At 44.8% G+C, this 14835-nt stretch overlaps 1 protein-coding gene across 1 annotated transcript; it reads left to right on the forward strand.

Moving 5' to 3' along the window:
• The first annotated feature begins 855 nt into the window (after window positions 1-855).
• SFRP4 (secreted frizzled related protein 4) lies at window positions 856-11252 on the forward strand. Its single transcript, XM_063325492.1, has 6 exons — window positions 856-1536; window positions 1719-1799; window positions 1891-1956; window positions 4622-4820; window positions 7382-7445; window positions 9968-11252. The coding sequence occupies exons 1-6, from the start codon at window positions 1095-1097 to the stop codon at window positions 10154-10156; spliced, it is 1041 nt and encodes a 346-aa protein (XP_063181562.1). The 5' UTR covers window positions 856-1094; the 3' UTR covers window positions 10157-11252.
• The last annotated feature ends 3583 nt before the right edge of the window (window positions 11253-14835 follow it).

Genomic DNA, 14835 nt, shown 5'->3' on the forward strand with positions numbered 1-14835 from the left:
GTTAATCTTGTTTTCTCCGCGGGTCCCTCAAAGGCTGGGGTGCAGCACTTGCCCCCGGCAGAAGAAGGGCCCATCGGTCTGTTCCCTTTCCCGGGACAGGCACTGGGGTGGGAGGGAGCCCCTCGCTCCCCGCGTGGGCTCGCCGCCCCGCTGCATCAGGGGCGTGCGGCCGCGGAGCACCCAGGAAAGAGAAGTAAAGAACAGCTTGGGAAAAGCCTGAAATCCCTTCTCCCACCTATTTGCAGATGCGGCTGTGGGGTGGAACCAGGGGTCTGCCTGCCCGCCGAGCAGCCCCGCACCGGCCCCGCCGCCCGCTCCCGGCTCGGCTCGGCCCCCACCGCATCCCCCGTCTCGAGCGAACCGGGCAAAAAAGCAACCTCCCCGCTTGCCTGCCCGTCCGCCTTTCCCCCTCCGTTCCGAGCCGGCGGGGGTAACTCCGCAACCCCCGGGAGGTGATGGGAACAGCCGCCGGAGCTTCCCCCGAGCCCGCAAAAAGTTTCGGCTCCGCGTCCCTCGGGAAAAGGCAGCGTGAAGTTCAGCCCCGCAAGACGGGGGGGGGGCCCAACCGCGGCTCCGCGTCCCTCCCGCCTCCTCCTCCCCTCTCCCCGGGGCAGATGCGTGCGGTTTGGGTTTGCTTTTCTCCCCTCCACCCCCCCGCCCGCCCCTTCCACCTGAAGGAATTTATGACACAGACGAAAACTGAAACGGGGACGGAGCCGCGGACGAGCGACGCAGTGATGTCGCCGGGGGGATTAAACGGGGTGGAGGTGATGTCACCGTGCCTGCACAGCAAAACACACGCACACGCACACACACACCCCCAACACACCACCCCCCCCACACACACCCCCCTTCCCCGGAGGAGCGGGTGCTGCCAAGGGAGCGCGATCGGCCCCCACGTCACTCGTGCCACCGGTATAAATGCGGTCCCGCGATGTCCATGGCTGTCGGCTCGGCGGCTCCCGCGACTCGACTGCAGCCGGGCGGAGGGAGCCAGCGCCGCTCCGCGCCCTTCGGCCGCCGCGACCCGCGGGGCGGCGGCGGGCGGCGGCGGAGAAGGAGGAGGAGGAGGAGGAGGAGGGAGGAGGAAGAGGATGCTGCGAGCCTTGGTGGCGGTGTCCCTGTGGCTGCGGGTGAGCCCGCGGGCGCAGGGCGCGCCGTGCGAGGCGGTGCGCATCCCCATGTGCCGCTCCATGCCCTGGAACATCACCCGCATGCCCAACCACCTCCACCACAGCACCCAGGAAAACGCCGTCCTCGCCATCGAGCAGTACGAGGAGCTGGTGGGCACCGGCTGCAGCCCGGTCCTCCCCTTCTTCCTCTGCGCCATGTACGCCCCCATCTGCACCCTGGAGTTCCTCTACGACCCCATCAAGCCCTGCCGCTCCGTCTGCCAGCGCGCCCGCGACGGCTGCGAGCCCATCATGCGCCGCTACAACCACAGCTGGCCCGAGAGCCTGGCCTGCGACGACCTCCCCGTCTACGACCGCGGCGTCTGCATCTCCCCCGAGGCCATCGTCACCGACCTGCCGGAGGGTGAGCGCCCCGAGGGCGGCGGGCCGGGGGCGGCGGTGGGGAGGACCCCCGCTACCCCCGCGGGGCACGGAGGGCGGCGGGGCACCCTCCCCCCCCCTCCACGCCACCACCACCACCATTGGCCCTTGTCCCGGGAGCCTCTCCCCGACAGCTTTCCTTCCCCGCCACCCCTCTATTTGCAGATGTGAAGTGGACGGACTTCACGCAGGGCGTGATGGTGCCGGAGAGACACCCGGAGCCCGACTGCAAGAGCCGCGGCCAGGGTGAGCCTCGGGGGGCCCCCCCACCTCCCCCCTCCCCAGAGCCAGGCCCCCTCCAACACCCCTCAACCGTTTCCCTTCTCTTCCTTTGAAGAGCGGTGCAGGTGCAAAAAGACAAAGCCAACGCTGTCGACTTACCTGGCCAAGAACTACAGCTACAGTAAGTGCATTGGGGGGGAAAACGCTTTGCTGTGCCCGTCCCCGCGAGTTTGGCAGCTCTGTGTGGGTGCTGCACCCGCACCAGGCCCCGTCCAGCAAGTGTGGGGTGAGGACAATTCTCCACCGAGGCCCTTCCAAGTGGGTTTTTACTGGAGGACACCTCGCCGTCCTCTTCCAAACCCCACCACTGGTGCGCACCTTGTGCAGGCAGCAGTAGTCGTTGCACAGATGGTGGTGTGCTTCTGATAAAAGCAGTGAAATGTCGGGAACATGCACTGGGATCAACAGGTCGCTCTGCAGAAATTTGCTCTGTAAAGGTCGCTCGAGTAAGCGCAGTTGCAACTAATGTGGAGCATGGCCATGTGCTGCTTGGCCAGCCTGTTTTCATCCAGCAGGTGGAATAAACAGAGGTTTATCACCTAAATAAAACTTGTAAATGTGAAGGAAGCTGAAGCAAGGTAAAAAGTTTTTACTTACAAATGTGTATATTCTTTTACTTACTAGCTGGAGTTTCATCTGGTGCGGAACTGTCAGAGATTAATTGAATTCAGTGACAATTTGCACCAGCCAGCCGAGGAGTTGGCAGATAGTTTTATGATATGTTGCGTGATGTATTGGCAATATAAGTAACTATTCGTCCCTCTTCCCTCCTGGCTCCCCCACCCCACCCCCTCCAGTTTTCTGATGCTGGGAGTCAGGGAGAAGTCTAATTAAATACCAGATTAAATATCTGTAATGTCATTAGAAACCCTCTATTAACTATGAATTTAATATGCAGTCTCATGGTCTTTTGTACTTTATGGGCTTTTTCTCAGATAAAAGTTGTTTCTTAAAGGGATGTATTCAGTTCTTATACAATAGGGTTATTATATCCAGTCAATTCATATTTGACCAATATCAAAAGAAAGTAAGTTTGTAGTTCTTTCCTGCTTTGTTAGTATAGGGGGAAAAAAAATCCAAACCCCAGTTTGGTGGGAGTGATTAAGCTGGACATCTAACTTAGGTAATTGTATACTTTTTTTTGTTATGGCATTTACTAACTTCGGTAATTGTATGCTTTTTTTATCATGGCATTTTGGTGCATTTATGTCATATATTAGTTCCTTAATCCATCTCAGTACAACACAGTGATATGTTCAGGTAGGACAATGAACTTCCACAGTTGTCTGAAGTGTATGAAAAAGCAGTGATACCAAATGACTATTCCAAAATCAAATATGGTGTTAGCCCTACAAATTCTGATTCCAGTGACTTCAGTGGGAGTGTGGCTTAACTAAAAACTGTAGGCTGAGGTAAAAAATTTAATTCCATTGGATTTGTGAAATCAAGATTTTTGGTTTTGAGAGGTAGATTTTTATTCGGTCCTCTCTGAAATAAATAGACATGTTCATATGGAGAATGAATTGAGAGACAAGACAAGGCAGAACAAGTTGCAAATAAACCCAATTTTTTTCTGAAATCCTTTAAAACAATATTTACAGCCAAATTGTATTTCTTGCTGGTCAAAACTTGGTTTCAATCAGACTTGAGAATCTCTGAATTTCAGAGTCTCTGAAACTGAAGTCCCTCGTGTGTTTCGTGGCTGTTACACATGTCCTGATAAAGTTAGCACATAAACCTCGGACTGCGTTAAAATTGCTGGTCTCCTGTTTTCTACATGTGAAGATTATTCCAGACATTTGTGGGTCCGTTGGAAGGCTTTGGACCTGGGGCTGCTGGGGGCAGCGTTGCTGCAGGCTGAACGCCCTGTGGCCCCGACACACGCTGCTTGTGCTTCTTTCACTGAAAAAAATTGTTACAGTTTGATAATTGGACCCTTCCTATTTCCACATTTGCTGGAGACAAAGTCCTTCGCGTAAAAATTGTGCTTCTTTTCTCTGATTTGGTACTTGTCACCAGAGAGAGTGGGTGAAACGCTGCAGTGGTCGGCGCTGCCAGGGTTTGTAGGTGCACAATTAGCCAGGGATCGTCCTCAGAGCAGTCTACATAGCTTCACCTTCTCGCAGACATTCAGTTTTCCTCAATAAAAGGTAAAAATTATGAATGTTTGTTTTTTCATAGTCAGAAGAACCCATTTCAGAGCCTATCTTTTATGATAATCCCAGGGCAAAAGATGAAAAAAGCATAAACCAAGTAAATCACAACAATCCTAAACCTCTTAGTTTTCGACTACTTGTTTCAAATCTCCCCTTCTTTCTTATATTTAAGAAAAGTCTTTAGTTCCTGGATGCAACCTACAGGGAGATGATTTTATTATTGAAAAAGCTGGATTCGTGCTAACTGTCTGTGAGGTAAATTATTCATTACTTAATTGGAAATAGCCGGCTGTGGCTATAGAGTGGGTCTGATTTATGCGAGGCGTTGTTCACATCTGAGTCAAAGGAGCTGTTTGTGTGTGCGATGCCAGGCGAGATGGCTTGGCCTGATCTGGCAAAGCTTTAAGCACATGTTTAATTTCACAGTTGTCAACAGTCCTGCTGAAAAACCAAATCGGGATCAGGCCTCTGTTATTCTAAGCCACTGTACATGCCCACACATGAAGAAGTGGTTCTAGTTTCACAACCAAAACAACAGCTTTCAGTTTAATACATTTTATTTAATTTTGAGATGTGCTTAAATTTCCAAGACCGCTTGTTGTTCTCATGCCTCTGTTTTTCTGATTGCAGTTATTCATGCGAAAGTAAAAAGCGTAGAAAGAGGGAACTGCAATGAGATAACGACGGTGGTTGAAGTCAAAGACACACTCAAGTCTTCGACACCAATTCCTCTGTCTCAAGTGCCTCTTCTTACAAATTCCTCCTGCCAGTGTCCACCTCTTCAACCGAAGCAGGATGTCCTCATCATGTGCTATGAATGGCGCTCAAGGTGAGCCCCGGCGACACGGTGCAGAAAAGTGTTATAGATGGGAAGGAGGACCACCAAAGCTCCCTTCCTCATCAAGAGCACATTTTGCTGGTAGTTTTTCTTAGGATAACTCACACGTACACCTACATGTTTCAGTTACCTTTGCAATTAACTTTTTCCACTTAATCAGCCTCGGCTCCTGTGCCACAATGTGATGTTTACAAAACTTGGCACATACACGGAGCATTAACTCTGGTGGCATTAGGTGCTGACAGTATGTTGCTTAATGCATTGTGTAGCTGTTCAGGCACCTCCAGCTGTTTGGGAGTGCTTTTCCAGGACCGCTTTCCATAGGTATGAGCTGCTTTGTGTGCTACAAGCCCGATGGTGGCTGTAGGTGATGGTCCGTGTTGGTGGGACTACAAGGAAGGCATAGTTCTGCCTCAGCGACCCCAAGTGAGGGGACAGGAGATGACACACATCTGTCCACAGAGTTGCTGGAGACAGAGCAAGGCCTTCTCTGACGGCTTATCCATACTTTGGACCGGTGCCATCAGCGAGATGTTTCTGATCCCACAGCTGTACTGGGACCAGCCAAAGCTGCAGCCATTGGAGCTCTGGCTCCTGGATGGTAGATGGAAAGTAAATACTCTCAGCGCAGCTTGCCAGTCCTGCTGTATGATTAAAAGACAAAACAAAACTCACTTTACCAGACCTTTCATCTGGCAGTCAGCCCAGCCCCAGGCATGGAAGGAAATCCAGCATGTTGGTCTGGAGGGGAGGGAGCGATGAATCACAGCTCCCTTTTCTCTCTGGGTTCTTGAGGCAGAAGGGGACATCCCATCCCCGTTAGCGCCCCAGGTGTACCGGTAGCCACAGGTGCCCGCAGGACAGGTTGTGGGGTGGTAGGTATGTGTGGCTCTGTGCTGTGGGTCAGAGATAAGGCCGTTTGTAAAATGTGCCGGCTGGTTTTGCATACAGTGACAGGACTGTTAATTTGTAAGGACCATAGCACGTCTACGCACAGAACTTGATGGGCCATATCCATATTTTCAATGAGTTTTATGTTGATATTTTAAAAGCATTTTATAGGTGTTTCTAAATGTTGCCATCTGATACCTTGTTACCTTAATCTTTTTTTTGTGAACTAACAGGCACAGTATTTTATTATTACACAGTACTCTGCCCATTCAGATCTGGAAGCATTTCACAAAGATTAATTTAGAGCTCGGTATTTGTGTTAGCCATTTTAGGGATACATACTCTGAGTCACGCAGAAGGACCATGACCGAGATTGCGATTCAGAAGCTCTGAGCTGCAGAGCTTTGGTGGAAAGGACTCTCAGGAGGCTGTCAGAGTGTGGAGATTTCAAAAGTGAAAGACTGCAATCTGCTTCTCCATTACTGTGGAAAAACACACCATTCACTAAAGATTTTGTGCAGGTTTTTAAAGGTCGCTGAGGTTTTTATTTTCATATAGTGTACTAAAACGGATTTGAAAAAGAAACATAAACTATTACATGTGTTTCCTGTTGAGGCCAGCGGCATGCAAACAGCAGGTTTTGAGTTACAGTAGCTTTTTAAAATGTCAGAGGCAAAATGAGCAGAAGCTGTAGCTCCACTAAGTCAACAGCAAAACATCCATTGCCCATCAGCAGGGTGAGGGTCTCCATCAATAGTCTGACCTGAACAGAAGCTGCATCAGACGTATACTGTGTTGTGGTTTTATTCATCACGATGTGGGTCTAGCTTCGATCCTATGTGTTAATTCTCTAATCTCTCCTCAGAAAGAAGAGCTGCATGTCCTATGGATCTTGATTCTCGAGGGCTTGCACGCACTGTAGTCTTTTTATGTTTGGCCACAGTGGATGCATGGTGGCTAATGGCTAAGAGTGGCAGCGTTTTATGCTCTCTTTGAACTGATATGAGCGGCAACATTGCTCATGGAAACTGGAGAGACTGGTCCTGCTACGCTGCGTAAACCTCACCCACCAGCAAAGTGCTGTGATCAGATAATGTGCTACCATTCGTCAGCTGAGCTGCTTTAGCTGGTACATGTGAAACACAGGGGGTTTTAGAATTCAGAAGTAAAATACATTAATTTAAACCACTCTTCTGCGCACACACACAAACATATAGTGGGCATAAGTAAAAACTTATGTACATATACATTTAAACAGTTTCACGGAATGTTACCCAACCCATCACTTTTTGCTAACAGTGATCCAGGCAGGACAATTTTCTCCTGCGGAATAGCTGCAGGTTAGGACAAAGGGCTCTAAATGCTAAATGTAGCCATGTGCTACAGTTTTGGCTGTAAAATCTGATTTCTTTTGGAAACTATTTTCTGTTTTTACAGAGTTCAAAATAGAATTTAAGAAGGAGCAGTATAAGCATTTAGAAATCCATTAGAAAGCATTCAGGGATGGAGAAATAGATTTTTGTGCCTGTTGTCCCATACACAGAAACTGTCAGTACCTGCCGGTGCGTTTCAGCCTCAGTCAGTGTTAAATCATCTGGAATGATATCTCAGGAATCAAACCCAGAAATACCTGTAACTTGTATTTATTTCTTCATTTTCAGGTTGATGCTTCTTGATGGATGTCTAGTTGAAAAATGGAAGGATCAGCTCAACAAAAGATTTAAGGTAAATACAACCAAATAAAAGAGTGCTGATACTCTTGATAAAAAGTTAAACTCCTTTGTTCCGCTTCAGCATTGAATAACTTGCTTGACTTTCAGATATCTATAACATCTCTGGGTATAATTACTTCATCACTGTATTATTACAGTGTATTATTACTTTATCACTTCAACATTTTCATACCCCATAACTACATATAAGTGTAAGTGCGAATTTGAAAACTTTAGTCTTGCATTTTAGAGTCTCTAAAATTTTATTTCTATTTTGTCTGCAAAAGGTCCCCAAATAGGACAGTTAGTTGATCTTTGTGTGAACTCTGGCTTATTATAATAATGACTCTGGGAATTCCTTTCCCATCACTGCTAAGGCAAGTAACTGTCGGATAGGTGATATGCGGATGAGTATACAGTCCGCATTGGGTAAGAAAGGAAGTTAGCATCCACTGCACTGGATAAATGGGCTTTGCTGCATTAAAGTTTGCAGGCCTGAGACACAGATTCTCACCAGCGACTTTCCACTAAAGATGCACTGAAAGTATTTGGCATCCCCTCACTGATTTCAGGGAACATTGGAAGGAAAAGTCTACGGAGACCTGGGAGGCCGGAGCAGTAGATGCCCCTGCTTGTAAACTGCTCTTTATAATGGAAGGAAAGGGTGGCTCAAGACACGGTCTGACTCTTCCTCACACTTTTAGAAATGGAAGAAAATTATTTCTGCAATTCAGGAAAGGTTTCAGAGCATTAAGGACATGCATATATATTTATTCTAATTATGGGCTGATTGGCAACTGATATAGAGGAGGAAAAAAGATGCATGCTTCCATCAGTAGAAGCTTTTAGATTACCGTCCAGCTTCTTGCAGGAAATTGTATTATTTAATGCTTTCATGATTCCCTTTTCTCCTCACTTACTCATGTAAAACCTATGTCTGAAAAAGAAAATATCCTTTTAGTCTTTAAAAAATAAATATATTACAGTTGCAGATGATACCATGTGAGTTTTAGGAGAGTACTGACATATGACTCGGACTCCTGAAGTCCCTTAGCTGTCAACTTAATGGGCTGTTACTGGCACACGGCGTGTTTTAGTGGCCTCCTCGCACTGTTTTGTCATTTTTAATTGTGCTGTGAAACCTGTTTGGACGTTCATTTCCAGACTGTTAAATAGATGCACGCCTGCCAAACCAAATACTTCTCAAAGCATGTGTCATTCCCTCTGATACAAATAGTTGCATAAATTAAATCCTCATTTAAACGTGTTTGAGAGGGCCACACCTAAATGCCTGCTGATAGTTTTTGTTTTATAAAGATGCGTATTACGACCCTGACTACACAAATATGGTGAGTGTGGAGCTAGGTTTCATAGTGGCTTCATTTTAATGCCCATCATTCACCTCTGAAGACTTGCATCCAACTTTTATCTTGAGTTGCCACTTAAAATGAATGTTTTGAGCTGTCTGTGGACGACAGAAGACTTCTGTTAACATAACCACAACATGGCTTGTCTCTCCTCTAGCCAGGACAAGAGTCTGAGTAGCAACAGGGTCAGTGCAGAGGTACTAGTAAGAGTAAAGCTGGAGAGCACTTCTCTTGCTCTGGTCGCTGGGCAAAGTCCCTGCCTTTGGGAGTTCCAGAAGAGAAAGTTCATTAATAGACGGGAAAGCTGGGACACCTTCCGGGTTCTGTTATCTACCTTGCTTTCCTTAAAATAAGTATTTCTGTTCCTAGAGGTGAAAGACAGCAGTCTCTACTGCAGTGTTGTGGATCTCTCCATGCTTTGGACCACCTAACCACTTAACCTCACTGTAAAAACCTGTTTTCTAACCACTGAACTTTTGGGTTTGGAAATCTGACAGCTATCCTCTTTGGTGGACTCCTTGATCTAATTGCATTTCAAAATTTCTCAGGGATGCTGCTGAATACAGCTGCAGGTGCATTATTCACAACTGTCCCATTGCAACTCCAAACACTCTGTGATTTCAGCGGTCGCCTCCGTTCTCTGTCCATAAGCTCTTTTATGCCCAGTTCCCTCCACCCCAGGGAAAAGCAGAACCAGAAAGTAAATATCACCTTCCCTTGTAGCTGTGTGTTTAAATACATATCGTGAAAGGATTGCCTGCTTTCTGCAGACTTTTGCAAGGAAAAGTCCAGTAGCATGTTCAGTAAGACCACAAAGAATGGGTTTGCAAAGGAGTCCCAGTGTGCAGACCCTGTCTTTTTGATGGCATAGGCGCCAGCTCCCCTGGATTTCTGAAGAGGCGTGAGACGTGCTCTCGCGTGCAGCGTGCACACGAGATGTGCAGTTGGCGTTTTCATCAACCGGTATTGTGGAAATTCCCCCACCCAAGACAAGGTTTTCCCTGCAGACAGCCATGACAGGCCGAGATCACTGTCCCTGCAGGACCGAGCACAAAACCATTAAGAGCAGCACTAATGTCAAAGATTCGGGATAGCTTTGATTAAGAGGTAATTATTTATGGCAATGCCTTTCTGTAACTTGGCCTCTTTGTTTTCTGCATTTCCACAGAGGTGGGAACAGAGACTGCAGGAACAAAAGCTGCGAACGGCCCGCAGTAAGAACCAGAATGCAGGACGCAGTGGTCGGAGTGGAGCCCCAAAACCATCAACCAAGAACACCAACCCGTTGGCCAACGGCCCCAAAAAGGCCACTAAAATAAGAAATGGCCAGAAAGAAATCAACCCTAAAAAAGTATGAGTGTGAAAGCTCCAAAGGGACTTTTCCTGCATGATGAGGGTCACAATCTGGCTTGGTCGGCATGTTTTATTAATCCAGAACTCATTGACTTAAAAACTCACCGCAGTTTCTACATAGGGTTCTACATAGGGTTCTACATAGACGTTTTTGCTGCACTTTACTTTTGAAAGGTTTGCTTTTCCTTTCAGGCCACCGCAAGCCATAGAGCGTAGGTTTGCGCTAATATGTGGTAGGCATATTCTAGCTGGCTGAACTTTGTCTAAGGGCTCTGATTTGCAATTCTTGATAGATCTAGCCTTGGCTGCCAGAGGTTTTAACTCCTTATGCTGGTTGTCTCCAACCTGCCAGAGGTTGGAGAGCTGCACGGGGCATCTCTTCTCTCCTCAGACAGTGTACCGGTGTAGTTGTTGGTGAGCTAGTTTGTGAGTTAGCCTGGTGGGGTGAGAACCACGGCAGCTGAGGAGCAGCAGAGGGACGGTAGCCTCTGGCAGACATCTGGGGCAGCAACCACTGCAGCTGCTGGAGCTGAATCTATCTGCTCTTCGGAATCACAGCCCTTGTTCAGAGCATTCAGAAGCATAGTTTACCAATAAGCATCTGGGTATGCGTTATGTGATTATTTTTATGCGTATGCCAGAAATATGCTTACAGTGTTAGTATTTGATCTTGTGGGTTTGTGCAGCAAAAATGCATTGAAAGCAGACATTTAATTTTTTTATCATACTTCAGGCTGGCTTCTGTTGTTATAATTTCAAATATATTTAAGCATCTAATTGAAAAATCAGTATTTTTTAAAAGGACAGATTAAAGTGAAGCAGATCTGTAGAATTCTTAAAAGTAACACGTTTGCTGTAATATAGCTTTGTTATGAAAACTGGAATAGAAGCATTATTCTAAACATAACTGACAGCTACTGTACAGTATTAAAGAGAAGATAGGGCTTCATGTGTCTCAGTGTTCATTCGGATAATTTTTTATCATTTGACACCATATTTCTAAGTCTTACTCTGATAGCAAATAAATAAATAAATTAATAAATAAATATGGCTTGTCCCTATTCCTGAACCTCTCAAACCAACTGTCTATCTGCAGTTTACCCTGCAAAGGGTCACAGACAAAGCAGATGCTTTGATTTATGTACTAAGTTTTACTGACAAAGTTTGCCGTGTGAGGTATTAAAATAGCAAAGGTGATATAAATCTAACTGGTGTAACTCCCAGGTGGCATTTCTGCTATTCCTGCCCAAGCTCTAGCCGGATAAGGCAGTATGGGTAGCACAGTCTGATTTCTGTTAACATATAAGAAGATCACGTGCATTAACATTGTAAGATCTCGTGACAGACATCTTAAAGACCTTCAAGAATTCCTGCAGCCAAACTAATGACTAGACTTGGCAATTCTGGTATCTATAAAACAAAATGAGCATTTCTAAAATAGTCTATGTCAGAAAAAAATAAAAAGAGTTCTGTGTAGGTTAACATGGAGAGTTACAACTGGTCACATCAGTATATGTATATAATGTGTACATATATACTATTTAATAACATATATCTATGTTATTACAAGAATTCCAATGATATTTGTATGGATGAAATTTAAGGCATAATATGCTGGAGTGATTTTGGTAGCAGCAGTAATATACTTGGTAATAGGCTAACAGAAGCTGAAGATGTAGACGCCAAGTTAGAATGCTTAAAATAAAGGCACAGAGGTGCTGCAGAAAAATGGAATAATAGCATATAGGGTAGTTCAGGGGGGAAAGAAACCAACCCTACATGATCATTGGTTGAGCTGTGAGCAGTGGGTTACAATATGCAAAGGTCAGCATTTGAATGTAGCCCTTCCTGCAAATTCTGGGCAGATGCAGAAATTTATCTCCATGGAACATCTGCAGAATTAGATTCAAAATTCAATCCAGGTTCCAGGAATGCTGAACATATATTGCACCTATTGACTTTAGTGGGAATTAGGTGTGTTTGACATGTCTGAAAAAATAGACCACAAATTTAGGTGCCTGAATACAGACTATAGGTGAAATCTTAATCCTGTATAATGAAATGGAAAAACTGAAATCAAAATCAAGGGAGACAATTTCACCGCAGGTGACTAAATTGAGCTTGAGCTTGAAAATGCTGACTTAAGTAAGCATGATCTGAAACATCAGTATGATTGTAAAGCTTCTGAAATAGTTTTATCTACTGTGCAGCAGGAGTTCTTAAGCTTTGACTACCTATTGATCCCAATTTAAAGTACCCCAATAAATATGTATAAGATTAGCTATTAAATTGAATGACAGTCCGATCAATGTTGTACTTGAAATAACAAAAACCAAAGTTGTGATATTTCGCTTTAACATGTTTTATTGTGAACATAGTCAAGTGTGGTGTTTGTTGAATGAAACTTTTGGAACTTTAGACTTCTTAGCAATATTACATATTATTTTACAACTGTTAAAAATCAAACTTTTTTCACTTTTTTATATTGGAGGAAAAAAAAATGTAAAAACTATTTTCTTCAGAGAATTGTCACCATTCCTCCTGTAAGTTACCATCATTAGACTGACCATTCCACTGTGTTGGAATAAACTTTGATGCACAGAGCTCCATGCTTCCAAATTCCTTGACATTTTTATGTATGCTTTATGCTGACTATCTTTCATTCTGATATGGTAAAAATGTGGAATAAGTAAAGTCAATACAAGAAAAAGCAGGGGATATCATAATACAAAGAACAGATGTGTAGACAGAGGGGATGAATTAGTAAGGCAGTGTGTTTTTCCAAATCGATTTTTTTCTACTTTTTAAGAAGCCATGGGTCTACCCAGATCAGCGCTAATAGAAGTCACTCCATTTTGAAAATCCCTTACAATTATTAACTCACTACGACATCAAACACGGGCTGAATCAAGACCCAGAACATCCCTGCCCTCCAGTCCGCTGCCCTTCCCTTGCGAAGGCATGAAACGTGTCGGAGCAGCGAGGGCTGTTGGAGCAGTGAGGGCTGTTGGAGCAGACAAACGCATCCTCCCGTGTCCCCGCATGGCCCACTCACCGCTTCTGCTCCCCGCAATGTGACAAAAAGTCAGAACCACCTCTCCTCGTGCACATCCATGGCCAGGTGTAGTCATTGCCATCCTGGCGCACCCCAGCACAGGAGTCATGACACCTCGATTCAGCAGAGTGGGCAAATAGTCTGCTGATGGACGGAAGTAATTACTGTACCTATTTACAGCTGAAAAAATTAACAGGCCAAAACTTGAAGTGTGAAATGTTTTTTCTCAGTGTTACAGCTGCCTTCCTACTGAGGGGCTTGGCACTTTTTTTTCATATAAAATAAAAATTGCCTGGAACACCAAACAGATGTTTCTAGTGCTTTTCTTGCTACCTCCCACACACATGTACCCAGTTTAGTAAGAAGTGCCATTGAATATTTTCACTGAATGTTCTAACCTCCGTTCCAAAAGAATGAAACCTGAAAAAATATTTACTCTAATTGTGAATAATTGGCACAGTTTTAGAAGTTCACTGTAAATGTAAATCAGAACTCTTTTATGAAGCACATTTAAAAAAACCTCATAACCCCCCCTCCAACCGGTCCTGAATGACCCGGTCACTTTAATTCAACTCGGTGTTGCAGCTTTGTTACTTTTGTCCAGTCGTTGCATGCAACTGAGAAATACTTCCTGTACAAATAAAAAGATTTTCCAGTCCAAAATATTCAAACAGCTCTTAAAATTATTTTATCCAGCATTGTAACCTAGATTCCAAATGAATGAAACCTGAAAAAATATTTACTCCAATTATGCAAAACCGACATACACTTTTTTGGTTGCGCTTCATAGTTGAATGTCAATGGACATCTGAAAACGTTTCCTCAACCAGATTTTTCTGGTAAACCACATCAGCTCCAACTAATTTTGTAAATAAATATAAATCCATCAATATGGGTCAACAAAAACTTCAAACTATGTTTCCATTTATGGTAAAAAATAATAAATTGCAAGGACCTACAAATAAGTATTTAATTTCTACAGACGTACATTACTTCAGATTAGACCTACTCAAGACTCTACATTTAATTTCAACTGCTGACGCTATATTTCTTGTAACATCTCCAAAATTGAACACCAGCCTTATTGGAAGGTGAAACAGGATTTCAAATTTGCTTCTTAGAGATGCACTAAATTCAGAGGGTTCCAGGTAACCTATTAATATCAGACTGGCTCCTGTTGTTGCTGCCTGTGCCTGTTGTGGCTTGTGGATAAACCAGTACGGCAATAAGCAGAAAGGAAAGCATCTGGAAGGGAGGACACACTCCTTTTCTCTAGATGAGAATACTAAGATCAAAACCCAGAAATACCTTAAATATGTCAGATGGTCTATGTTACAGACCGAAGGTTAAAGGATGCATCAGAATCACCAAGAGATGCCCCAAAGAGACCAACACCCTAAGTATTTTGATTCCTTCAGGTTACAGTATGATAAAAACTTCATTTTGTAGATACTCAGAGCATGTCGGTATTTATCTTCTGAGCAAGGTAATCAGAAAGCTAATCATTTGCTCACAAAAAACTGTGGATAAAGTGAACAGATACTTGCAAGGTCTGACTTGCCAGTGCAGCTCATTCAGCAGGCAGAGCAAAGGAAAAACAGTGCCGGAATACACAACCACAAGCTGAT

Source organism: Chroicocephalus ridibundus, chromosome 2 (genome assembly GCF_963924245.1).
Source record: "Chroicocephalus ridibundus chromosome 2, bChrRid1.1, whole genome shotgun sequence".
Taxonomy (NCBI): Eukaryota; Metazoa; Chordata; class Aves; order Charadriiformes; family Laridae; genus Chroicocephalus; species Chroicocephalus ridibundus.